This window comes from Fistularia commersonii, chromosome 1 (assembly GCF_037954325.1).
Source record: "Fistularia commersonii isolate RoL2024-O1a breed Wild chromosome 1, RoL_Fcom_v1.0, whole genome shotgun sequence".
Lineage (NCBI taxonomy): Eukaryota > Metazoa > Chordata > Actinopteri > Syngnathiformes > Fistulariidae > Fistularia > Fistularia commersonii.
The window spans coordinates 12,389,333-12,417,186 of NC_141284.1; the positions used below are offsets into that span (position 1 = coordinate 12,389,333).

Consider the following 27,854-nt stretch of genomic DNA (forward strand, 5'->3'; position numbering starts at 1 on the left):
TTCAAACAAAACACAAAACCCGTCATTGTCAGTTCAACCTCCCTTACCCTTGAGGTTCTCTGGTTGTGTTTCCTGTAGTGCAGTTTTCTCCATCCCATCGCTGGTTTCTGTTTCTTTGGCCTTCGATTTGGGTTTTTTTGCAACCGGTGGTAGCATTTTGACAACTTTATTCCCTGACTCAGTGTCACTAAGTACATCTGAGGAAGAAACCCCTTGGATTTTCGGTGAGGTTTCCTTGCTGTCTGGAACGGGCTTAGTCTCCATCACCACCTTTTTATTGCTCTTAGAGAATATAAAATTTGCTGTGCTGGTGGGGGACTTGTGGACGTCCACTGGTGACGTAGGTGAGTGCATGCTGAGGCGAGCAGCGAGGCTCTCTCTCGATCTAGCGGCGGTCCTCTGTCGTATGGCCTCCTGTAGGTTCATGGAGGGGGACGGGTTCACGGCAGGGGGAGACTTTATTGATGAGGGGGGTACTGTAGATGAAGATTCAGCTGGGATCGCAACAGAATGGGAGGTGGACAGAGCTGGCTGTGACAATACTGTGGCAGGTGGAGAGGTGGATGTAGGAGACATAATTAATGATCTTCTGATAGGCTTCTGGGGAGCCTCACTGCTGACAGATGAGGTGGGGAGCACACTTTTGGACTGTTTAGTGCTCACAGACTCCTCGGCTTGGTCTTGTTCCCGAGCTAGAGGAGGCTCAAGGCCGCTATTAACATTTCGTAACTTGACCCTCTGCTGTAGGAAATGTGAGACAGTGGGAGCGGGTTCCTGTTCTTCAAAAGGACACGAGGGGAGCGTAGGAGTTTGGGTTTCTGTGATGGCCTGAGTCTCACTCTGCACAACGGTAGGTGGATGTAAATCAGCGTTGACAGGCGGAGAAGGAACAGGCTCTGAAGTTGTTGGTATACAGCTTTCGCATGGTTGTGGAGTGGGGAGTACTTGAACCGTTGTGACTTGAGTTTTCATTGGTGCAACCGCAGGTGATGTAAGAGACTCTATTGGGGGTGGCGGTGGAATACTTTGAGGAGGCTTGAGATCCCTGATATACGAAACAGGGGTAGTTTCTGGTTCCGTCGGACTGCCCTCCTCTGTAAGTTTGATCTCCTGCTGTGATGACTTGGGCTGTATCTCTAGGAGTGGCAAAGGTTCAGGCCTCTGTGGTGGTGGTGGTGGTGGTGGTGGTATACTTTCTGGTGAACGGAGGTGAATAACAGAGGCTTCTTCCTCAGAAGACTGAGATGTAACTTTTTCAAAAGAGAAAGGAGAGACTTCTTTGTCGGATGGGGCAGAGCATTCTTTAGCGTGCACCAAGGAGATTTCTGGAGCCTTTGGATGCACAACCTCTTTAACTGTTGGAGACACTGCACTGACCGATAGATGGGAGGTCTCTTTGACGGGAGAAGGGAGAACTTGAATTAGAGGCAGAAGGGGCTCTTTGGGAGTGGGAGAATCCTCTTGAATTGGCAAAGGACAAACCTTTTTAAGCAATGGAGGAGGACTCACTTTGGGTTTTTGGGGAGAAATGTCTTTAAGTGGCAGGGAATCACTCTCTTTGGACGGCGGAGGGGATTTTTTTTCAGGAGGGGACTGCGAAACCTCTGTTGGTGGTGGAGGAGAGACCTTTTTAGTCATAGTCGGGGATGCTTCTTTAACCGGTGGAGGGGGAGCCGCATAGGATGGCGGGGGAGGGATACTGATGAGTGCAGATGTGGTTCCATGTAATGTAATGGACTGCTGTGGTTCACCCTCTTTAGTGGCCTTGACGGTTTCGGTCTTCCCCGCCAATGAAGCAAGCCCAGCTATGGACGAAGGATTAATCTGCCCGATGTTTGCTGCGGTAGAAGTTTGCTTTTTAGGTGACCCCTGAACCGGTGCAACTAAGCCTCCAGCACTAAATACCGGTGGAGGTGGAAGGGGAAAATCTGTGTCATCAGACACAGTGACTGCTTGTGCCACTGGTGGAGGCGGTGGGGGCCACGACAACTCAGGGGATACAGGACATTTGTCTTTGGTATTTTTTGTGCTTGGGGGTTGGGAAGGGCGGTGCACAAGCGGAGAGGGCAAAGGGGATATTCTTAATGATGAAATGGGGGCTAATGCATCCATTCCAGTATTCGCCTCGGAGCCTTGAGCTTGAGTCTGTTTAGCATCTTCTTCTCTTATTGCTGTCAACCGTTCATCGCGCTTCAAAACAGCCTTCGCTAACATGTCATTCAAAATATCACTTACTTTTACTTTCTCATCTTTCTCAGCCACACTAACATTTTCTTTCATATCTACATTCCATACCAGCCTTTCATTGGTCTCATTCTGAGTCTTTGTATTCAAAAATCCACTTTCTTGAACTTTATTTGTCTCTATCTTTCCATTTATAGACTCCGCTGCTGTAATGTGACTCTTTTGTTTTCTTTCTCCGGTTGAACTTTTTGCAGAGCCTTCTGGAAATGAAGGAGCAGACTGCCTCTGCTGTCTCCTGTCTTTTGGATTCTTTTTAAAGATGATACAAGGGTTTTCAGGGACTGGGGGTCCCAGCAACAGCTCAATGGTGCGCTTGCTATGAGCCCATACCTCTGGCGGAGGAGGTGGGGGTGCTCGGACCTTAGGCGGGGGCGGAATGTTAAAGAGTTCTCTCAACGCCCTTACAGAGGGGCTGATACTTACAGAATCCACGGTGCAGTCAGGCTGAGGATCCTCTTTGGGTTTTGCTTTCTCATTAACCCCCGACTGTGTGACAGGGCATGGAGCTGAACCTGGGAACAACCTTTGAAGCTTTGCTAAGATACCTCTCTTGTGGTTCGGAGATGTGCTGTGAGGCTGCTTGGGAAGCTGCGGGGATGTACGCTCTTGACTGGAGAAGCCACTTGACAGAGAAATTATTTTGCCCTGCTTGTTTTCCTGTCGTCGTTCCTGCTTTTTTTGTGGCGTATGTTTGGGAACGGTTTCTACAATCTCGGCAGAGTTGTCTGCCTGTGTTGTCGGCAGCTGGGATTTAGACAGCCTGAATGAGGCAGAGCCTGTAGAGTCATCCAGAGAGCTGATGTCTCCATTGTAACTGGGGCTGTCGATGCTCGAGGACACCGAATAAGATCCGAGTTTGTTATTTTCATTTCCCTGACCTGCCGCCAAGATGCTATGAAGTGAAGACTCTCCTGATGTGAAATCCAAGCCCGATATGTCACGTGAACGTCGTTTTGTTTTATTGTGCAGTGAATATGAACGGCTCGGAGGAGGGGGAGCCCTCTTGTGCTTTATGACAGAGAGACTACGTACAAAGGGACCCTCTCTTTTAGCCTTGTCCCCCTTAAAAAAGAGCTTGCCATTGTTAGTGCATTTGGACCCCTTGCCGATGGGGGTGCGACCAACGCCTTTGTCTTCCTTAGCAGAGGTGTCTTCATCTTGAGACTTCATTAGTCTCGGGGTGCTACTGCTGGAGATAGTCGATGAGTCAGATACCAAGGTGTCCGAGGAACCTGAGTTGCTCCAACAAGAGCTTTCGGACAGATTGTGGGGGTCTTGCCGTGAGGCAGAGGTGATTTTGGAGGCTCTGGTGGAGGTGGTTCTGGAAGACGAAGCTCTGGATGAAGCCCGAGAGGAAGCAGGGCTCGACAAAATCAGGCTGGCCTTGCTGACAGTTCTCAGACTGTTGCGACTCTGTCCACGACTAATTTCCACGACCTCAATGGAAGGTGGCAACACAGCGTTGGGAATGATTTTTGACATGTAAGCAGCCTGGGGAGATATTGACATGACAGGGCTGGGAAGGCCTTGCTGGAGGCTGTTGGCAGTAGTCATTGAAGGGGCAGCGAGGGAATGAGGCCTCTGGGCACCTAGCAAATCGGGACTCAGTCGTTGCAGTAGTGCCAGGTCATCCTTATGTCCAGCATGGGTGACGCAGATCTGCAGCACTTCGTCTGGACTGATTGGCTCGCTGACATTCGAGCACAAATCGGGTCCACTTTCTGGCCCATCACTGCTGGGGCTGTCAACAGTCTCACTATGAGATAGTTGTTCTTCTAAATTTGGATTCAGTGTCCATCCCACTCTATCCAGTCCTGATAAAAGATTAGAGGTCTCATTAGCACAAGTTCTTGTGAATTATTGTGATACTTAGAGAGATACTTGATGGACGGCTTTTAATTATAGTCACAGTAACATGAAATTCATACATATAATTATCGGGAATTAAAAATGCCAATATAATACAATTCAGAGGAGTCCAAAAAATGAGGGCTAAACTACATACCCAGTTCTTTCTGGACATGCCGAGGGATACCCACAACAGTTCTCCTGTGGCGTCTTCGTGTCTTTGTCTTCTCTGACCTTTCCCCAGATTTTAGGGGTCTAAATGTTGATCCTGCACAGTAAGAAGGACGTGTATATAAGCATGACACTTCAACTCAATCTCTTTATCTCACCAAGCAATAAATGATTCACTATCTATACATGTCTATACATGTGCCACATTCGGCACATGTGAAGTAGAATTTTCCCCCCTCACACGTGCAGTTGCAGTCGATGTGATGCCCTGAGAAACACCAAAGATGTAAGGAGATTCCTGTGGAATTACCTTGTCTGGTAAGTCCAGAGCGGGAGGACCTGGTAGACACGGATGATTTTGCCGAGACAACAGAGGAAGTCCCACCGATGGTGCTGTCAGTCATAAACCCTTCACCGTCCCCGTCTGTTTGGATTGTCATTGTTGACTGAAAATGGCAGAAACCAATAATATGTTATAGGTTTGTCATTCTAATATACCATCAGATGAGTGCAAGAAAGTGTTGTGATTGTGATTTTTCTCTTACAATAGTGCTTTCGTTATCTTGGTATTCCACTCCATGATCAGTATCTGCAAGGAGAACAACCTTTAATTCTATGTCAATACAATTACATTAAAAGTGCTTATGGCCATGTATTGGGAGTAAATGAAAATGTAATTTGCAGCACTGAGATTTAATTCTGGGTCATTATTGGCTCGTACCTTCCTGCTGCATCATTTTCAGTCCTTCCAGCGCCTCGCTGTGAAGGTCCTCCAGGTATTTTGGCCGGCTGGCCTCAATGAACACATTTTCCTGAATCTGCGGTGCTGCTGGGATGCCCTCATCACCATCGTGTCTCTTTGGCACAGCTTGAGAGGGGGGAGGGTAAGCATGAATCAACTTAAAGCCAAATGGATAAGACAAGGTGTGAGGTTGGCCCGACAAAAAATATATATTCTTGAACACGAACTCTAGTTCCACTTACGTTGGATTAAAAATTTGTGGCCTACAACTGACACAAAGAAGGACTGATAATGTCAAAAATCTTCACAAGGTGCAGTTACAATTAGTATAAAATGGGTAGACAGCGAAGGAAATTAATAACAAAGATCCTTACCCGAAGGCAGATAACAAAAGTTATTACAACTTCCTTAAAAATGACTTCAATTGATTGATAAAATCAACTCTGGATTCAACATGAAAATTATGAGAATTTCCTTTGAGATACAAATGGTATTGAATTCATGTAACAAAAATTGATTTAATCATTTCTGTATCTCAGCTGCGTTTAGCACCTTAAAACAGAGAAAATTTCACACTTTTTTACATTTCTTTTACATTTCTTACATTTCATCTACCACCTCAGTTAACTGCCCACATGCTCTGAGGCCACAGATCACTAAGTAGCTTCTAAGAAACCTTTATGTAATGTAGACAGCTGGTCTGCATTTAGCCACCTACTGTACTTAATTGTAGGCACTGTCACTGTAATGCCGTGATGGATTTAGCCCTGGTGACCATGTGCTCACAGGTCCCAGTGTTATGTCTGTCTCTGTCTGTAATACCATTAGAAGTGTGCAAAAGAGCACAATACGTGGTATTCACAGAAATATGTAAAGAACAGCTTGCAGTCAAGCAAACACAAAACATATTTATTATCATTTGTTTCCACACACACACACACACACACACACACACACACATATATACACTGCTCAAAAAAATAAAGGGAATATTCTTATGAAATACTTTGCTCTTTACACAGTTGAATGTGCTGACAACAAAATCACACAAAAATGATCAATGGAAATCAATTGTATCAACCCATGGAGGTCTGATTAGGAATCACACTCAAAATTAAAGTGTAAAAACAAACTCCAGGCTGATCCAACTTTGATGTAATGTCCTTAAAACAAGTCAAAATGAATCTGTGTCGCTTCCTGAGTGGACACTATGATTTCACAGAAGTGTGATTGACTTGGAGTTACATTGTGTTGTTCAAGTGTTCCCTTTATTTTTTTGAGCAGTATATATATATATATCCACACACAAACTGCTGATAGCCCTTCAATTCTTCTTTATTTATCTATTCATCTTGTGCAAGCACGGGAAATACAATTTTTTTTTTGTTTTTTGGGGAACGAATTAAATGGTTATCTTAGTCTTTCACTCACCTTTTCTCTTCAAGACTGCTGGCAAGCAATGAAAACGAGTGCTCAGGTCATTAGTGAAAAGCACCACCATGACTTCTCTGATAGATTGTTAAGTAATCCAAAAGTACACCGAGACTATGCTCCAGTTGTTTCCAAAAAGAAATTCTAACAGTTTCAGATCAGATCACACAGAGGCTGTGTGAGGCATGAAAGTTTCAATCAAAAAAAAAAAAAAAAATCCAGCAAGGATCACGATACAATTTTATTTGTTTTTGGTGGCATTGTTTTTGCCACTTCTGTTCTGTGCAGAATGCCTAAGGTCTCAACAGTGAACACACTATCAGAGCTCAGACAGAAATCCTCTGCAGCCTAATTCCTGCCATCTAAAAGCATGCTGGCTTCTGATTGGTTGGCAAGAACATGGATCAAACATGTGAACGCAGACAGAAAGAAATATCTTTTTAAAATAATCCCGAAAAACAGACCCAAAGTTGCATTCATCAGCAATTGGTGTACTGAATTTTATTACACCTTTCAGTGTTTTTACGACACGCATTCATTCATTCCAGTTTTATAATGTAGCCACAAGGGGGAGTACATGCATCAAAATTATCGACAGCTAAAACAGAATTAAAAACATGTTTTAAAACAGCCTGCAGCGAGCAGCACATGGGTACACATGTGAAATATGTTCTCTGGTGTTTTCATCAGCATTCTGAAAAATATGTCACTGCGCAGAATAAATACAGGGGACTATATAAGAAAACGTAGAAGTCTCTTATCTTAAAAACCTGCTGTTGATTCACACACCTTTTCTTTTTTTCCATTTAGGAAACATCAATGTCATGTGAAGTTATGTGGTTTGTTCACTTCCTGGTGTGCTGAGCCAACATGACATGGAATGCATGACATCTGAACAAACAGAAACATTCCCATGGTTGCAATCCTACTGAGCAATTTAGAAAAAAAAACAGACACAAAAAACATAAAAAAAATAATTTCACCTACGCCAAACCAAGCCATGATAAGAAATAAATCACTCTCAATAGAAACTGCTGCTAAGGCTCCAGCCTATAGGCAAACAGAAAGTAGATATGAGTGTGTGGTTTCATGTCAGTATAAGGCTGCAGTATCTGGTTACCATGACAGAAGACATTTCACTGGGTCTCCATGGAATACAATAGGCGGGGCCTCCAATCATATTAATGAGGGCCTCATATTATCATGGAAGAACAGACTGATAATTGTGTAATCAGTGATGTATTAAAGAACTCATCCGTCAGTAGTGGATTTTAAGGATGCTGGAGGTATTAAAGAGCTGAAAATGAATATTTACATGTCAAATTTGTGGAAAAATACTGAATCTTATCAATGTGATCCTGTAAAACCAGTTCAATCGGGTTGCACATTTCACCAATGGGAGGGGGATTTTTTGCTGCAAATCCCGTTTAAGGAATTTCTTAAGGGAATTAAGAGATACGTTGCAGTTTAAACATCAAGGTAAGTTACACGAAGCCAAAATTTGTTTTGGTGATGTGGCGATTTTAGGAGAAAATAACATGTAGAAATATGCCATGTCACTACATACCAGACTAACAATTATATAGAACCACAGCTATTCAAATATTTATTAACTTGTATGTAAGTCCTCCAATTTTATGTGTCTGACAGTGTTATGAAAATATGGTAAAGGCAGGTGTCAGAGGAAAGTGTAAGGTTTTCCTAACGACCTGTTGACAGTCAGTCACAGTTTAAAATAACCTACCCACTAAATTGGTTTATTTAGTGGGCAGCAACTCACAGTCAAGATCTATTGACATAAAATGCTGAATTCTGAAATTCAAACTTAATAAAAACTCACTTGATGTTCCTTTGAACATTCTCATGGTCGGGTGCAACAGTAGAGCTCGGGTACATCTTCTGTAAATGTGTTTTCTATTATGGTCTAAATGCTGTTTTTACGCCTTTTTTACATGGCCAAAACAATCATCTTCCGAAGACAAATCAATCAATAAATAAAGACTATCTAGAGCTATTTGGATTTAAAAAAAATGTGTCAACATCACTATCAATTTTTAGAGGATGCAGAGGATATAAGAAGAGAATATGATCAGTTAATGCTTTGACTTCTTAGGCCCTGTCATAAAATAAGCTGATAAAAAAATGTTTAAAATGTTATTATTTTATTTCCAAGACTGACAAAAATCCTTGGGTTTTTAATCGTTTTCTTAACTGATAAGAGATCAGACAGGGGCACTTGAGAGAGCTGTTTTTCCTTGATCATAGCGAAACCCCTGCCTCACACCAAAATAATGAGCCTTAACTGGTCCATTTTTTATTCAAATGAATAAGATACAGTACAAATTGAGGTTTTTAAATAAAAAACAGCAAGGACCCCACCCCACCCACACACACACACACACACACATCAAACTTCAGCAACCTACCAATGTGATGTGACTCCACTTGGAACCACTTCATGGGAACCACACAGATGCAAATCTCCCCCACGTCTCTGGTCCCTGTCCTGACTTGTCCCCATGTCTCGTCTCACCCCGATGGCTAGACAACCATGTGGGAGTATCGCTCCAGTTCCGAGGGAGCTCTCTGCCAGGTGCTTAAGCCGTTCTAATCGGCAAAATACCGACAGAGCCTAATACAAAGGCAGTGAGGAAGAAGAATGGAGGTTCACCATGTCTCCCATTATTTGCGTCTCTATACACATGGCGGATGTGTCAATGACAGGTATGAACACATCCAGGTAAACGTTTACGCACGCCATTTTCCATTTTTAACAATAAGATTGTTGGCAATCAAAGGAGCGTCACCAATACAACAGTAAAAAGAAATAGTAATGAAAAATCCAACTAACATATGTTTTGGTTTGGTAACAAGAAGATATCATCTTTGGATTCTCTGACTGATACAACAATCAAATATTATTACATTATTACTAGTAAGATTGTGTTTCTCAGTATGTGTCTCTCTACCTGTTGCAAGTGGATCTAGTGTTAAATAATTAAATTATATTTTGCTATCTATTATTATCTACCTATCTACTATTGAAATAAAGCTACATAAAGTTTGTAGTTAACTATCACAAGAAATTATTGGGATTACCTAACAGATATATAGAAATGTGTCAGAGGTAAAAATGATCAGAAACTACCTGCTTCATCATGAGCAGTGAACTTGCTTTCAAAAACAATTTCATCCTTGGTGTAGAAACTCTACCACTGTGTGGTATTTTAACTGAAAATTAATTTTTGTCAAAGAATATAAAGGCTCTGTGTTTTAGTACCATGGCTTGACTCACAAGGGTTACAAATCTTTCCAACTGGATAAACAATGCATTTGTCAATAGTGTTGCAACAGTCATGACACTTGCTTCATAAAAACGATCAGGATGCATCACTAGAAAAGGTGAAATTCTGGCTTCTTTATCATTATTTACTTCAGCTGAATCAATGAAATCCATTGCTTGGTCAATGATATATCAATAGACCTTTAACACCAGGTTTTGCTGATATAAACTGTCTGTCAATTACAGTTAACACAAGAATGCATCTCTGTCAGCACTCTCTGCGGACCTTTAAAGAACAGACTGTTTTGGAGGACGGAAATGATTAGCAACAAAATTTTCTGCTCTTCCAAGAACAAAGTATCTTCTGCAATGGCACAATACATGCATTACTATGTCCTGAACATTGTATCACGTGACAACAAAACAGCTTAATTTGTCCATGGGGACTCGCGACTTTTCCAACACTCACTTATTCGCTGTTCTCTGGGCAAACTCCATTGTGATTTCAAAGATTTTTCCTTTTGTGATGACAAACTGCACTGTTGAGCAACTGCAGTACATCATATCTTGACGGTGACACACAGCATGTTTTTTTTTAATGATATCAGTTGCTGTTAGCCATCAGGGTAAGTGTGTTAATGTTGATGCCAAACATTGGGAAAGTGAAATGAATAAAAGGAGCTAAAGTCCTTTGCCAAAGGGACCAGAGGGCAATCTTGCACTCATTGTAGCCGATTTGAATGACCTGAATATGAACCTTGCTTTCATTTGGGTACGGTGATGCTGCAGCTACCGCAATAAAAACCCTGTAAAAGTTTTTGGTCATGATTAAGTGCTTGGTTTACAATTGAACACCTCATTGCCCTACTTATTGAATGTGAGTCTACTTAAAGGTATTTCTATGATGAAATGGTAAATTCTAAAATTAAGTGCCTGAAAAACAAACTATCTTTAGATTGATCTCATTTTAAGCAGTAAAGAAAATCAACAGACAGATCAATAAGTGTGATTTTTTTTAGTCCATGAATACAATGCAACCCATCATGGATGAACCATGAACAGTTGGCAGCCACACAGTGGTGCCATGGGAGCATTTAGGGGTTCAGTGTCTTGCTCAACGACATTTAACAGGCTTGGTGGAGCACGGGAATCAAACCAGGAATGCTCAGTTCTGAGGATGACCACTCTAATCACCTCAGCCACACCACCCCACTTATACTGAGATCAAGGATTTTGATTATTTAATCCCCCCCCCACACACAAACTAAAGAGACTCAGCCAAAAAGGTACATGATTTCTATCCTCCTTGAGAGGAAGAAAGTGAAAGGATCTTCAGGTCTGTTCTTCAGTATGTGATCGCCATTCATTCTGCCTGCATTGCACCGATAATATATTTTGTGCCCCAGAAGTGACTGCTGCTTTAACAAGACTGAAGAGGTTTTAAATGTGTGGTGTAAATATTTAGATAATTCAGGAAATACATGCTTTTAGAAATTCCTCTCCCTTGCATCATATTGAAGCCAATGACTTTCTCTTATGAATCTAATAACAGGACTCTTAATGTATCACCAATAATCATATCTAAGTGACATGCAGCTCAGTGGGAAAAGTATGTGGCACAGCAAGGGATGTAAGATGATGGGAGCTCCAAAACCAACGCAGTGAGCACAGAAACTCGGGTTAGGTTTGAGTCCATATGACTTCCCCATAGAATCTCCATCCATAGAGGAGGAGATCCAAACTTGAGAGCAGATATCGTGCCAAAATAAACAGACTAATTTTTGGTATTATCACACACACTCCAACTGCTTGGTTTGATGGTAGATATATTTCAGGCCCAATCCAGTGGCTGCTATTTAATTACCATCTTAGTCCTATAAAATCACTTTGCTGTCCCCCAATCACTACAATGCAATTGGATTTTTCTATCTATCTAACTGTTGTGGAAGATGAAAATTACCTGTTGAAATCTTAGTGAGAACAGTACTTTAGTGGTCAAACAATAACATGGTTTTGGATTGACAAAAAAAGATGACAACAACAGATGCTGTAAATACACCCGAAATTCTTCCCTGTCACTATTAGAGCAGTTTTGTTTTTTTAAATCAAATTAAATTTACCCCAATTCCTTCATTTATGCAAACATACACAACAAGGACTGCTTATATCTGGCATCCTCAAAAAAAATCTCTATTAAGCTCAGGAATGTGGGGAATCTCAGGGAGTGTTTTGTGTAAAACAGGTGACCTTCTGATCGAAGCATGATAAGTCTTCTCTCCATTTTGTTTCTATTGAGTCACACTTCATTTTGTTTAAAGTCAATTATGAAGGCAAGAAAGGGTCTGAGATGCCAGAGTTACGTAATAGAGATCTTATGTCTGGTTTTACACGGAAGAGATTGACAGCTTGGCAGGAGAAGGTAATCACTATCAGACAAGTGCATGGAGACTCTTAGAAGACTAAAGACTATTAACAGCTAATGACACTCAAAACCATATTAAGAACCTGAAGCAGAGGTCTGAGAGCTCTTGTTGGGGAGAAAATTAGAAAAAAAATTGAATCTCTGTAATGGACAAAGGTAAACAGAACTAGAAGAAAGGGGGGGGGGGGGGGGGGGGAGTTCCTAACAGGGTCCAGGAGGTGAGTTTGTCACGCAGAGCAGCTACTGTGCACTCCTCCTTCTCTCTCTCTCTCTCCCACTCTGTCTCTCTTGCTGCGCAAATAAACTCAGTGGAGTTTGAGCTTGCTCTATAACCCCAAAAAACTCTTTCTACGGAATCCACTTGTTTACACACTTGCAGCACAGTACAATCCAAGGTTTGGTACAGCTCATACACACTTTGGATCTAAAAAGCATATTCAGATTATGTATGGAAAATCCATTTCTCACAATGTTTTTTTTTTTATTTCCCATAATATTAAATAAGATTTGATGCTGGGATTTGTCGTCCTGATATCATCATGAGCAGCAAATAGTTCATCATTATTTAAATGATATGAATGAATTATCAATACACAGTGTGAATGTGTTCGTGCAAGACAAGCTTAATTCATTATTTCTCCCTTTTTCATTCAAGACAAATTTTAACCAAGTATCGTTAATATTTCGTAATCTTTTTAGATGACATTTTAACTGGATGCTTTTTTACCAAAGTATTCATTTCGAATGGATCAGCGGCATGTTGCACAAATACTTCTGAAAAGAGCACAGTGGAAATTATGCAGTGAAATGGCAAACACATTTGGCTGAAATTGGTTTGCATTGCAATTTAACACTTGTCATCATTTAGTTGGTGCAAGTACATTCTAACTGTGCTGTCTTTGTTAACTTGGTATGACATCAGAGTCTAGGATTCTCTTGACAGAATTCCACTACCTATGCGGCAGATGGGGTCAATGTTATTTGAGGGATTCAGTTGCGGACTGCCCTGCACTGTTACCTCAAGTGACAATGGCCTGGGAAAAAAAAAAAAGGGAACACCATATAACTATGATGGGACAGCACAAAATCAAGTACAGCTACAAGAAGGAGCTTTTGATAAGGGTTAACCATGACCTGGATGACTGAGAACCTCCACAGACATAAAGTTGTGGGTCTCTATGAGTGGCCCTATGTACAACTGGTGACCGATCCGGGGTGTAAGTTGTATAGATTATGAATGAATTACCATGTCGAAACTCTATGAGTCATAAGTATGTTACTATCAGATTGGAAATTGGAAGTAACACAAGTCTCTGTTGAAATGCACCATTATAATGTACATTTTCTATATTTCTTTTTTTTAATTATTGCTGTTTTATTCACCAACTGAACACCACACTCATGCAGGAACACGATGTTTCGAAGGTTTGTTTTATAACCTGTGCGAAAAAAAAATTAACCAGTTTTTATCGAAGCAATGCTTTTGCCTTCACTAATTAAAGGTTTCTCATAAATAACAATTCTTTCTTTAAGTACTTTCTTCAATTCTTTCTTTAAGTACAGTGTAAATATCAGTCAACAAATCAGGAAATAATTTCCTCAGTGCGTAAAAGAACAGACCCAACCACAACTATCAGCTGACGGAGTCCCACTTTTCTATGAATTGTAAAAAAAAAAAAAAAAAACCTGTTCCTTTTATTCAGAAACAATTCTGGTACAACTGAAAATGTGATGGTCTACTTTGTTTTGCTTTGTTTTTTTTCTTTTACTTTTTTCCAGCTGGACCTTGTACTGTGTGACTTTTTTTCGTTTTCAGTCGCGTTCAAAGAAATTGTCTAGCCGTCATAATAGTCACGTACCAATCCTCATGCACCACTGTCTTTCAGAGAGGAGGAACAGTGTGAGAACAACGGTCAGGGGAAAAACAGAACCCTTTGTTCTTCCTTCACCCTAACGGTCCTGGCATGGCTTTTAATTAACTGGCGCTCTGCCTGCCAGCCATATCGGGCATTAAGTGGGCAGGAGGCCACTTTGGCATCAATATAGATCATCATCATCATCATTATCAAAGGCACGGCTACAGTGTTCTGTTAAGTGTATTACAAAGAATAGTGTCCTGCCCAGGCAGTAATCCCTGCTCCCTAGGAGCTGGTGAGGAGTAACCTAGCGAGGAGATGTCTCTGCCGTTCACCGGTACCAAACTCATCTCTGTTTCGCATTATTTCAAAAATACATAATTATCTGCCGACCAGAAAAACAACGAGATGCAACGCGGCAATGAAAAATTAACAGGACGACCTCTTTATATAAACATACCAATAAACATTCAAGAAATATTTCCTGTCTAATAGCGTGTGAAAATAAAGCAAAAACAAAAATCCGTGGCCTCTACCCAGTGCCAGTGTGAGAGGTAGCCAAGTCTTCGACCTTGGAGAAACATGTTATCTCTGTCTTGGTTTATTTTCCTTCACAAAACTCGACTCACAGTGCTTTTGTAACCAACTAAGACTGGCAGCTTGAAACAAAGATCGTGAAAATAGCTGTGGACATATGTAAGCAAAAGCGTGTCATTCATCATCTACCAAAACCACAGCTACGACTGGATATGTGTCTTTTGTTGTGGGTAATGTTTGTTTGTGTCAGGCTGAATGGAAATCCCCCAACACTGTTCCTACTGAGGTCTGGGCTACAGGAGTGACAGTAAGAAACATACTGATCCTCCTCTGTTTGAGAACACTTAACCAAGCACTGCTAAACACATAGATAAAAAAGCCCCAAACAAGAAACCTCACTATCTTTTAGTTTTGCGTGTCTGTTAGTGTATGTATCAAGTTGGATTGCGTCTCTGGGAAAAGGGTGTGATTAATGAGCGTATGAAGAAACCAAAGTTGGTGGTCATATATCTTAACACACTTAACTGTGAAAGGAATGTTCACTTGATTCACTGCACAGACTTTTAAAAAGAAAACCTAAAAAGTGCAGCGGGCTGACACAACAGCAAGCTCTGACAAGAACAGACCTAGAAAAATGTGGCTTCACTCACCTAAGGAGAGTGCAAAGTGATTTTTTTTATGCAGTTGCAGAGTGTGTGAGTGTTTTTCAACCACTCCTGTCATCATAGCCCATGCAGCCTTTTACTCTTGTGTAACCTGAAGATCAGGTGAGTAAGGGAACATATCATGGAACAGGACAGACAGATTTTTTTCTTTTTCACTGCAATCAGAGCAAACCTTCGGGTTTGAGGGTGGGTGGGAAGTCAGTCTCTTCAAACATCCCCAGAGCAAGCAAACAAACGCAACTCTGAGTGGAGAAGCAGGATATTCACAGGAACATGCTGCTCTTTTCTGTAGACATTGTTTTAAAAGGTCCCAAAACAAAGTTGCTATCGTGACTTGAAAATGGAAGTCTGAAAATTTCAGGGTCAATGTTTCAAAAATATATAACACATGGTCCCAGACACAACAGTATGTTAAAACATATTTCTAAAATCTGAGACACTGCACTCCCCTGAGAAGACCCCCACCCCTTGAGGTTCAAATACCTCCCTTGTTTCTTTTCAGAGTCTAGGGTTCTCTTGACAGGAAGAATGACATGCAATAAATATTCACCAGAATGTCTAGTGTCTTTGAACCACATCTTAAAATGGATAATACAACTATTTAATAGTACAACTTAAAAAAACGAATGCATTGTTCTTTTACTTCTCTAACTTAGCCCTGCTGGTAGGCTGACTACTACTAAGAAAACCATGATAATAAAGGGAATCTTGATCATGTTGCGGGCTCTTACCATGACTGTTTCCCTGTTGGTAGGCCTGCTTTCCCGACTTCTGTCCTGCCTTGTTTCCACCAGCGTTTCCAGAACTGTGTCCATCCAACGACAAGTTAAGTGCGGGACCTAGACCGAGACCCTTCTCGTTTGCTGCGAATTTCTTCAGTTTCTTGCCTTTCAGCCAACTGATAGCTCGGCCCAGGGAGCGACTGCGCTTCTTCCTACCCCTTTTACTATGTCTCTCCTGGGCAAATATCTCAACCACATCCCGGGGAAGCAGCTCCCCAAAGCCCATTGAGTCACGGTTTGACATACCACCTCTGCCTGGAGTTACACCCTGAAAAAGATAAAGAGGACAGAAAAGTTAGACAGTGACTGAATCATTTTCATTTCAGTACCACACATACTGGCTACTGTTGGAGTCTATTTAAGAGGTCATTTGTATCCTTTACTGAAACTATACATTTCAGGTGACACCACCACATAATCACTGACATTATTTGTTTGGAGACATTGAAAAGTCAAAAACCCAACAGATTAAGTGTCTGATTCAGATGTGTCATTTGCTGCTGCAGTCCACAGTAACAAGCAATGCTGGAAGGAAAACAAATGCAGAAAATTCAGTGACATTCAAAGCAAAAGTCAAAATACGGCTACAAAGAACTTTTCATACATGGTGCCATAAAGGTTCAAAATTATTTATATTTATTTAATACTGGCCTACTCTTGGGTTTCATTTTGTTTTCAGCAATTTTTGTGATGGATTCAGGTGCAACCGCTGCCTGCTTCTCTGCTGTAGCTTATCCTACTTGCCAGTCTTGGCAACATGATTTCTGGAGGTCAAACGTCTTGCAAAGAATTGAAAGTTTTCATAATTTCGAGCTATCAGGCAGGGCAAAAAAAAAAGAAGAAGTCAAACCTGGTCAACAGTGATGACCGTAAAGCCCCCTTCAATTGTGCACTACAAATTATCCTCAGATAAGTCTACATGAAGGTCTATGTTGGGAATCTTCATCCCTGGTCCAAACACTGGTATCACACATCAGGCACTTACTGTGTATGATACAGCAGCACTTTGAGAATGTTTGAATCTGTGACCCCATCAAGTGACTGGAGGTAAAGACAAACATCACCTGCTTTTGAAGTATATGTTGTTAAAGCAACGAATGGGAGCTTTTTCTAACTTAAAGAAACAACGAGATTCAGTCCTTTCAGAAATGACTGCTGTAAATAAAACACTGTCTTTCAGCTGTATGGTAGAAGCAGAAGCGCGTGTCCATATCTAGGATCAATTTACTGTGTATCGGCCAGAATTGGGATTTGTCTGTAAGGAACTACATAAAATTGCACTCCAAATTAAATACAGCCTTGGACATGTTTCCAATTCCTCAAACTACCGCATTTACGTGCGTGAGTGTCTATTTGTGTCTCTGTGGGCACTGCTCATTCAGCCCACATGGCTAGCTGACTGAGACCACCCCCCTGTGCCTCCAAACTAAACTTCACAGTTCTGTAAAGAAAGACCTGGCACCGCTCCCTTCATTCCATAGCATGGAGTCATAATTCACCAAGCCGCAACCCCGGGCTCATGCACAGTGAAACACAGTTGCAACAGCACGCTGGGTAATGCTACACAGTAGAAAAAATAAACATTCACCATTGTGCAATTTGGTCTTAAGAAAAGTATCCTTTCAAATCACAAATACTTGTTTCACAGTCCCTCTATTTATCTTTTTTATCTTCTTTCATTTTCATTTTGATGAGTTTATTGCCTCCCAACCACCGTCCATCCCTCCACCCATCCCCGTCCTTCCTCCTCCTGAGGATTTGCAGCATACCTTGGACGCCTTCCGGGTGCATACTTTATTAGATATTTATCTACTAATCACAGGTTAAAAGTGTGAACAGACTTTTAAGGATGACAATAGTCAGAGCTTTTAAATATGCAGGAAGAAAACAAAAGAAGTTAGTGAAGGAGCAATGAAACTCAATCACCAGAGTTGGTGAAAGGTTTTTGGAAACTGTGATGTTTTTTTTGGAAAATGCTGCGGACAACATTCGACAATATTCAGCACAAGCAGCGTATTAACAGATGTAAACCTCTTTAAGTCTTTTGGTGCACTTTATTTCTCAGCAGAGTTACTCGATAAGCACATGAGTCACGTTGTCGGGAGCACACATGCAGTATACTACTCGTCCAAATAACTTCTTGTCTTCAAAGCAAGAGAACCAGTTTGAATGCTCATTGGATGGTTTTTGGCCAAACATCCCATGTTCAAAGCTAAATGCCTGACAAACATGAATAATAGATTAACTTTTTATTAATTATATCTTCAGAAAGTAATTTTGGGAACATGAAAATATCCTTCCAAACACTGGTGGGTGACTTAAAGTTAAAAATGGCTCTTGCCTCAGCAGGGCAAGGACCAGTTGAAGTTTAAATTCTTCAAAACTTTTGTGTATATGGTTGCTTTTTAAATACTTAATCAGTCTTAATGTAGCCAAGAGTTTTTTTTTTTTATCTTTTACATTACATTACATTACATTGCATTACATTACATTGCATTTGGCAGATGCTTTTATCCAAATGCAGCACATCACTACCAGGCTGTATTGAAAAGTACTTTTAGAACCATTTATCTTCTTGCAGGAAAAACCAAAAACCAGGTTTTTCAGCTTTAATCAACAGCAATTCAAAAATGACACACACACCAATGACAGCAGAGCTGTGAGAGACAGCAGTCCAGCTAAAATCTGTCTTGAAATTTTCCCTTGGCGGCCAGGATAAGGTTCCAGATTGTGTGAAAGATATGTAGTAGCCTTCGCTCCACCAAATGTTGTGCATATCGTTGAAGAGCTTGTGTTTCTTAACACAAAGGAAATCACTAACCCGTGATTGAAAAAAATTAAAAGAACAGTGACTGATTTTTCAACCATACATGAATCATGGAAATGTATATAACTGAACTGTTAGATCTCAGAATTCGAATAATAATCAGAACTCACTCATGGGGAAAAGTGATAGGTTGGTTATTTTTTAGCCCGAGGGATGCTGAGAAAGTAACAGCGCCCTTGAATCACAGTGGAACAGTTGGTAAAAACTAGAATTCATCATTGTACCACCAAGGTAGACTCCCCAGTAGACCAGACAAGAAATGACTCATCTCACCATTTCAATGGTGGAACTATCTGCTTTACAAGTAATTTGTAAGAGCTGATTGATTTTCAAACACTTTTGGGGTTTACTTCAGTAAACCACACACCTCAGAACAGTAGTAAGTTTCAAACTTAAAGTACCAACATCTTTCTTCCAAGATGGGTGTTTGCAACACACCATAACATGGTGGATCCTATTGTAACAGAGGACATGACCAGACCGAATCATTTCTGTTAAGTCAAATTTGCAGCACAAAAATGCTATGTGCGCTCTGGGGCTGTGGTTTCCAGACTGGCCCCAGTCCTGCTCCAGCAAGCATGTGCTCCAACACGCTGTTTACTTATCCTTCACAAAAGATGTCAGCCTTTCACATTGGACTGGAGGCACCACTCAAACACTACAAACCTCAAGCCAGTGTCAATACCTGCTGCACTGGTATTGACTTGAGTATGTACACATTAGCTCCAAGTAAAGCTGGGACTGATAATACTTTAAAATAATAGACAGTGAAGCTCAGCATATCTGAATATGTCGGGCATTCAATTTTTTAATCTGGAATTTTTAGAGCAGTGGTTTATTGAGCTTGAGGTTACACCATCCTAAGCATATTTGATTCTCTACTCCAGCTTCGAGCAGTTGGGTCAATAGTTTTTGAAAAAAAAAAAAAAAAGGAAAGAAAAACCTCTGGCACCTGCTTTGCCTGACGCTAAACATAGAGGCAAAGCAGATAACTAGACCCAAATCCAGTCTGCTATATGATGGATCTTTGCTAAACTAAAGACAATTAAATGTGGCAAATGCACTTGTTACATTTAGAGTAGAAAATATGTTTGCAAGGCAAACCTTCATAATTCTGTTTTCAAAGATGGATTTATCACACACTGTCACGCAGAGAAATTAAGATATAAACTTCTGAAATGCGACAAACTGATCCAATGTGGTAAGAAAGTGAGTTTAAATGTGTCACTGAGGACTATGATCCTGTTGGATCAGTTCAATAATGCAAGCCATGGACTTTGTTTGTCCAGGGGCCTGTGACAAAGCTCCTGTTTTTAAGGTCAAGTGCTATCATTATCAACACCAGCAAATACAAGCATTATGAATTTGGTAGGTTCTGCTAGGAGAACAATGTCTACAGGAACTGAGGCTCTGAGTCACACAGACAAGGCTGACAAACCACTGCTTTATGGGGATAAGGTAAGACCCAGAGGGAGTGGCAGTGATCAGGGCAACCACCTTTATTTGAATTAGAACAGGCTCAGCGTAACCGGTGGGTCATTCACATCTGCATGCGTACGAAATGTCAGATATACATCGCCCAACTTAGCTGACGGTGAAGGGGTGAGGGTCCAGCCCACTGAAGTTAGATTTTGTGAAAATGAAATGGCCAACAACCTAGTATTCCCCTAGGGGGAAAATGATTATGATTCCTTTTGTCCTGGGCCTTAACACCAGCAACACGCACTTTACAGTAACAGGCTGTTTGGACAGCAAGGATCAAAACTACTCAGGGTTAATGGCAAGTGTTTTGCAACTGTTTGGAAACGCTGAAGTTACTGGGCGTTGCCTGCCTTCTCTGTTCATTATCAAACAAAGGAGGGAGATGCCACTCAAGAGCAGACTTAAACAACTCTTGTTTCTGAAAAACAATAGTTTCTTTTTTACATATGTACACCGGTAATCCATGCAGTGACTGAGGCTTTTTTGCGAAAACCGATGGGTTTCTTTAGTTTTTAGTTTCTGAGTCTTATTATTTCAAGCAGGGAAGTGGACACCTAATAAGAATCTGAAAGTCTCACAAAGATCCAAATTCCAAATTTGTGGGTCCAGAATGGCCACAGTTTCTGACAACTGAATTTCAAACCATCAGTGTAAATACAAAAATAGTAAAGGGTTAAAGCCAAAAGAATATCCCTTACTGAGATTATGTTGTCCTTTTTCTCCCCTGCAGAGAGGATAAAGTTTCAGAAAAAGATCATGTGGGTAATGGCAGTGATAAAAATAACACAACACAAAAGCAAAACAAGATTGCTCTGTAAGGCAATACTGACACCAATAAACCAAAATATGAAAGTGTTCGTGATTTTTTTGTCTGTTTGTGTGCGTCTGTGTGTGTGCGTGCATGCAGGTGGTGCAGGTTGTGGACAGGGTAAAGTGGCGTGCAGTGAAGCCACTGTTGCTGTGCAGCAGCTTGTCTGCTAGGAGAAGTGGCTGCATTCCAGAGAGATTGATAATTACCAACTGAGGAACTCTTCTTTCCCAATGTGCTTTCACCCTCCCAACTTCTGCGTGCCTCCCCTCCTCTCATTCTGCCACTTGCCCACCTCCTCCACACTGCGCGCCCCTCATACGGTGGACTCAGAGAATGACAGAGCCACTTAAAAAAAAGGAAAGGGTATAATAGATGACGCATGACCATCATTTTGAGATAACATGTTGCTCTGCACCCTAAAATTATTTTGAATGAAGGCTTTTCAGAGGGAGAACACAAATATTTAGACTCAAGGGTGAAGAAGGCAGATGTGTAATTTATGCAATGTGTGCACCACTAAATAAGAGAATATGTATGTTTATGTGTATGTGTGTGTGTGTTGGGAAGTTGACTTTTTTAATGCTGAGAAAGCTGTACAGTATATAGTACAAATCCATACAATTAGAAGCATGCCTGCTTATAAACTTTCTAGCAATAGAAAGAGGAACTATCAACTATATCCCAATCTCAACAAAGACTGACAAATAGTATGTTGTAAGGCTTCTAATACTTCTCACCCCTTCCAACCCAAAGTACAGATTAGTGGAAAAGCAACAAAATGTTTGCCATTTTTGCTTTTTGATAAATCAATTTTCTGCCCATACTGTGAAAAATCTAGGATGTTTGTTTGCCTTGTTTTGTTTTCTAATTTTGGACAGAAATCATTTTCCATCGCTCTGTTGATCAATTCATGATTCTGATTATTTCTATGAGTACATTTATTAATCAGATTGTATCATAAAACATGCAGTACCCTCAGATACATTTATTATGTTTTAATCCATATGGTTCGGTTTTACCAAGAAACATTTTTGACAAGACTTTCCACCTGGCTCTTGCTGAGCTGTAGTCCTGCATTCCACACAAAGTCAAGAGAACGTTTGCTTTTTTCCGACAAATATTAGCTTATCTAAATCAAAATTAAATTTCCCCATGATGAAGAAAAACATCGGATAAAGTCTTCCCTTGCCCTTGCCCCCTTTCCTGCGCCAGGCCCGGGGGCGGGGCTCGATGGTGAGCACCTCGTGACTGGCCCTTCACCCATAGAGCACAGCCCCGAGGACTGACATGGGTCCCTCTTCCCTTGGGCTCACCTGGACGGGAGCATGAGGTCTGAAACCAGGCCTCGCAAGAGGAGCTGGACTCTTTTTTTGGAGTTGCCCCAGGTGAGAGCCACCGGGCAGGTGTGAGCATATTGAATGCCTCCCGACTCGGTGCTTGTGGTGGACGAGAGGGTATCCTCCCTCCACCTTCAGGTGGGAGGATAGGTTCTGACTGTTGTTTCCAGCTATGCACCCAACAATAGCTCAGTTAACCCACCCTTCTTGGGGTCCCTAGAGGGGCTGCTAGAGAGCGCTCCTACCGGGGACTCCCTTGTCCTACTGGGAGACTTCAATGCTCACGTGGGCAATGACAGAGCGACTTAGAATGGCATGATTGGGAGGAGTGCCCTCCCCCCCTGAACCCGAGTGGTGTCTTGTTAATGTACCTCTGTGCTCGCCACAGATTTTCCATAACAAATACCATGTCCAGTCCGGAGCTGCGGCCGTAAGGCAGTCAGCGCCTGTCTGGGCCACAACCCTCAAACCCGCTGGTGGACCCCAGCGGTGAGGGATGCTGTCAAACTGAAGAAGGAGTCCTTTCATGCCTTTCTGGCCTGTGCGGCTTGAGGTACCAGCAGGTAGCATGCAGCTTTGGTGGTTGCCGAGGCAAAAACTCAACCTCCTAAACCCCGTTGAAACACCTAACAACGAGGAAGCAGAGCCAGGGGACTCTGGGGTGGACACACCTATTTTCGAGGCTGAAGTTGCTGAAGTAGTCAAATAGCTCTTCAGTAGTGGGGTCCTGGGGTTGGATGAGGTTTGCCCTGGGTACCTCAAGGTTCCGGATGCTGGGGGCTGTCCGGTAGGGCTGACACATCTCTGCCACATTGTGTGGATGTCGGGGGCAGTGCCACTGAACTGGCAGACTGGGGTGGTGATCCCCTTTTTAAAAAGGGCGATCGGAGGGTGTGCTCCAACTATGAGGGAAATCACACTCCTCGGCTTCCTTACAAGATCTATTCAACGGTGCTGGACAGGAGGGTCTGCCGGGTCTTTGAGCCTCGGATCCAGGAGGAGCAATGTGGTTTTCATCCTGGTCGTGGAACAGTGGACCAGCTCTATACCCTTAGCGGGGTCCTCGAGGGGGCATGGGAGTTTGCCCAACCAGTCTACATGTGTTTTGTGGATCTGGAGAAGGCATTCGAGTGTCTCGTGTCTCACAGGCAATCCTGTGGGGGGTGATCTGGGAGTATGTGGTATCGAACCCCGTTATACAGTCTGTTCGGTCCCTGTATGATAGGTGTCGGACTCTTGTTGGTTGTAAGTCGGACCCGTTTACAGTGAGAGTTGGACTCCGCCAAGGCTGCCCTTTGTCATCGATTCTGCTCATAACTTTCATGGACAAAATTTTTAGCCACAGCCAGAGCATTGAGGGGATCTGGTTTGGTGGCCACAGGATCGAGTCTTCACATCTGAGACCATGGTGCTCAACTGGAAATGGGTGGAATGCCCACTATGGGTTGGGGAAGAGGTCCTGCCCCAAGTGGAGGAGTTCAAGTATCTTGGGGTCAACTGAGGGGAGATGGAACGGGAGATCAACAGGCAGATCAGTGCAGCGTCTGCAGTGATGCGGACTCTGTATCAGTCTGTCGTGATGAAGAGGGAGCTGAGCCGGAAGGCGAAGCTCTCAATCTACTGGTCGATCTAAGTTCCCGCTTTAACCTATGGTCACAAGCTGTGGGTAGTGACCGAAAGAACAAGATCGTGGATACAAGCGGCCGAAATGAGTTTTCTCCGCAGGGTGGCCAAACTCTCCCTTAGAGATAGGGTGAGAAGTTCGGTCATATGGGAAGAACTTGGTGTAGAGCCACTGTTCCTCCGCATCGAGAGGAGTCAGCTGAGGTTGCTCGGGTGTCCGGTCAGGATGCCTCCTGGACGACTCCTGGGGGAGGTATTCCAGGCATGTCCATCTGGTAGGAGACCACGTGAAAGACCCAGGACACTATGTTTCCAGGCTGGCCTCGGAACGCCCTGGGGTCCCCCTAGAGGAGCTGGACCACCTGGGGAGAAGTAGGTCTGGGCCACACTGCTCCAGCTGCTGCCCCTGTGACCCGGTAAGTGGGGGAAGATGGATGGATGGATGGATGGATGGATGGATGGATGGATGGATGGATGGATGGATGGATGGAAAATTACATTTCTATGTCTTGCTTAATCCAATAAACTAGAAAGATGTTCTCGAGTACACTTTCTTTCAGTTTGTTTCCTTGCAAAAAGGGGACACAATTTTACGTGTACATGTCAACCTGCTGGCATATTTTACTTGCTTGCAGAGGTTGCTAGGGTTTAAACCAGGGGTGGGCTATTATTTTGGCTGGCGGGCCACATTTCTTATTTAATTTTTATGCGCGGGCCAACTAAGTATCAAGTAAATTGAACAAAATGAAAATTGCAGTTTAAAGGTTTTGGCAATTTATTTCAACTTTAAAATCAGTCATGATCATATAAATGTGCAGACATTGTTTCTTATGTAATCATTTGTACAAAATTAAACAAAAGGAAAAAAAAGGAGTTTCTAAATTCAATATTAATTGAAAATACTTCTTAAAATAGCTAAAGAAAAGAGAAACAGGCCGTAAAATGCCCAGGTCTGGTTTAAACCTTGGCTTCTAGTGTCGACAGAGCTTCAAGGCTCCAGAACTGACGGGTCAGACGCAGAGTGAGAGGGAAAACTGTTGGGTAGCACTAGAGACCAGTTTCCAGTTGGAGACAAACACAGCTGGACATTGCAGCTAAAAAATACACCCTGGGATTTGAGTGCCTCTGTGCTCTCCCAGACAAATCACTCATCCCATCTGAAGTTTGCTCAACTGAGGGGACACTTTTAGAAATATTTTGAGTTTGATGAAAACTCTCCACTTGTTTACTCTCACAGATCACCTTAACTGTGTCCATTATGGTTATTGGTGGCTTTGTTGAGAGGGTCCCAGTGATGAGCTACTCATCAGATAACTCCACTGATTAACGGCACACTGTTTCCCACTCATCACCCAGATGTTCTCACTTACGCACAGAACTCATGACACACACACACACACACACACACACACACACACATCACTTAATCAGCGTTTACACGCGTAATCTTGTGTGTAACCATTACGACACCCCTGATTGTTCTTTGCTTGGCCTCTCCTGAGCAGGAGCTTTCACCACTACGACTGCTTCCTCACTGCCGACCCTGGGGAATGCAGCAAACGTCCTGTAACCGTACAACTTTGAGGAGAGTTTAACTTACCTGGTTACCTCAACCAGCAAACTCACTGTTCCATCTGCCAACTCCAGGATGCACTCCCTGTCTTCTTTCCAGCAGAGCCCTTATTCTTCTGGATTCCTTATCTCTGAACGCCTTTGTGTTATCAACCATTCTCTCCCTTCTTGTTTCTCTCTCTGAATCTCTAAAATATCAGCTCTGCTGTGCCTCCGGTGCTTACATAACTCATCTGTAATCTACAAAGGTGCAAGCCCTGGCAGGGAAGGAGCACCAGTAATGTGGCACACCCTTTCTAAACAAATGGCTACATCTCAACCTCACCTTCCAGAGGGTAAAAGAGGTCACCTCAAAGGAACAGAGAAGGCCGTCAGGCCCTGATCAACCGAAGGGGGGGGGGGGCAGTTTTGATAACAAGATTAAGATTCAGGAATAAGATTCAGCAAAAGGCAGCAAGAGACAAATAAAAGACGAGGGAGGCAGTCAGGAGGCCCTGGGGATGGCCACTGTCAAACACTGCCAAACGCTCATGCACTGGATCAAGCCAAGTGTCTGAGGTCCATGCTGCCAGCAGTCATTTGCTGGGTCAGTGACAGAAAACAACACAATAGTCCTCATTGTCACGAGCTCCGAGACCAAGAGAAGCACCACAGGTCTTAAATTACCTTTTTACCTATTTCCCCTCAAGGCCAAGCTGAGCAAATCTACCACACCTAGTTTTTCATGCCAATACTCACCCAGGATATCCTGGCATCCACTTGCAGCTATCTTTATTGGATTACAATGCCAGTCCGAGCATGTTATGGTTCTTTTCTTAATTTACTGCCTACTTGTAAATATATTTTTACCCCTGAAAATTCTAGAAATAACACAACATGATGCACGTGGTGCATGTTATAAAACCCTGATTCACGCGGCTTTATGGAGTCATTTTTTGTCATACTTGCATGTTTATTTATTTTTTCAACTTGATCAAAACCATTTATTTACCAGCTTGACATCCCAGTGGACTATTTTAAAGAACTATAGAGATTTGGGCTTACTCATACCTCGTTCAAGTTAATTGATCCGGACTGGCTGATCTCCACTCAGGCTGTCTCCATTAGAGGCGTCTACCTGCCGCTTCCTCTTCTTTTTCTTCTTCTTTTTTTCAGCTTAAAAACTTCGTCGCTCCCGAGGACAACTTCAGGTGAACCATTTCGGTGAAATAAACACTAGAAGACAGGAAGACGCGCGGAGTCTGGTCTGTTCGCTGGGAGCCTTCACCTCCTTTTGTTTGGATGTCAGTTCGGTTGGCCTTGTCCCCGTCACGATGGTCTCGCCAGTGCGCCCGACGGTCCGCTCTCCGTGGGGGACCGAAGCGATCTGTGGAGGACCTGTGCCTCCCACCTGGAGGCAGGGCGCGCTCAGGTGAGAATGCGATGCCGGGATCGGTGTACTGGCGACATCTACTGGCGAAAAGGGGGAAGTGCATGGGTAACCCAGCTCCTAAACACCCGCGTTACGTTTCGCTTTAATGGCACTGTCTCTTTAAGACAGGGGTTTCAAACTCCTTTTGGTCCGGGGGCCACATACGCCCTAATTTGATGACCAATAAAACCATTACCTAGAAGTAACACTAAATCGATTTTTTTTCTTTTGTTTTAGTGTAAAGGAGTTAAACAGGTAAATTAAAAAAACAATCTTATGTAATGGACGGTTCCTCTAAAAAAAATACATGACGAATTAATACGAAAAACGAATATTAAAAAAGAATTGATGATATTACACCCTAAAAATATTGTTGATCTTGTCACTGTGGGAAAGCTTACCACTAGAATTTATTTGAAAATTAATTGGTAGCATGTATAAGATGAGGTATAATGTTTACAAGGCTAATAGCGGCTATTCTGGTTATTAAATCAATCTTTTTAATTTTGCCCATTTTTTTTTTTTGTTTGTTTTTGTGTTTGTTTTTTATTGAAATGAGAATAAAAGATCATTTTGCAATGTCACTTGATGTTTTTTCATCAAAAAATCATTTGTTTTCAAATTTTGAAGCAAAGAAATACATTGCAAAGTTACTTTTTCATTTTTTCCTTGCCTGTTTTTTTTTCGAAACCCTCTGTATAAAACCTCCGGATGCATGTGAGAAAAAATGCGCAGGCCGCACTAACACAAAGATTTGATACCAGGCAAGGGCTCACAAAATTTGTTCCGACTCTGAAACACCTGCTTTAA

The 27,854-nt window shown here is 42.3% G+C and overlaps 1 protein-coding gene across 3 annotated transcripts in view; it reads right to left on the reverse strand.

Moving 5' to 3' along the window:
• The window catches only part of LOC147237379 (uncharacterized), a 28,082-nt gene extending 1,105 nt beyond the window's left edge, over positions 1-26,977 (reverse strand). Inside the window, exons 1-7 of one of the 3 annotated variants that reach the window (XM_086148304.1) lie at positions 26,684-26,977; positions 15,931-16,249; positions 4,985-5,131; positions 4,809-4,852; positions 4,574-4,709; positions 4,250-4,360; positions 48-4,058 (exon numbers count right to left, since the gene is read on the reverse strand). In XM_086148304.1, coding sequence (XP_086004430.1) covers positions 48-4,058; positions 4,250-4,360; positions 4,574-4,709; positions 4,809-4,852; positions 4,985-5,131; positions 15,931-16,225 — 4,744 coding nt within the window. In that variant the 5' untranslated portion in view covers positions 16,226-16,249; positions 26,684-26,977. Of the gene's footprint in view, positions 1-47; positions 4,059-4,249; positions 4,361-4,573; positions 4,710-4,808; positions 4,853-4,984; positions 5,132-6,436; positions 6,654-15,930; positions 16,250-25,661; positions 25,811-26,683 lie in introns of those variants that run through there. The other 2 variants (XM_086148313.1, XM_086148321.1) reach the window with 2 other exon arrangements.
• Between the last annotated feature and the right edge of the window lie 877 nt (positions 26,978-27,854).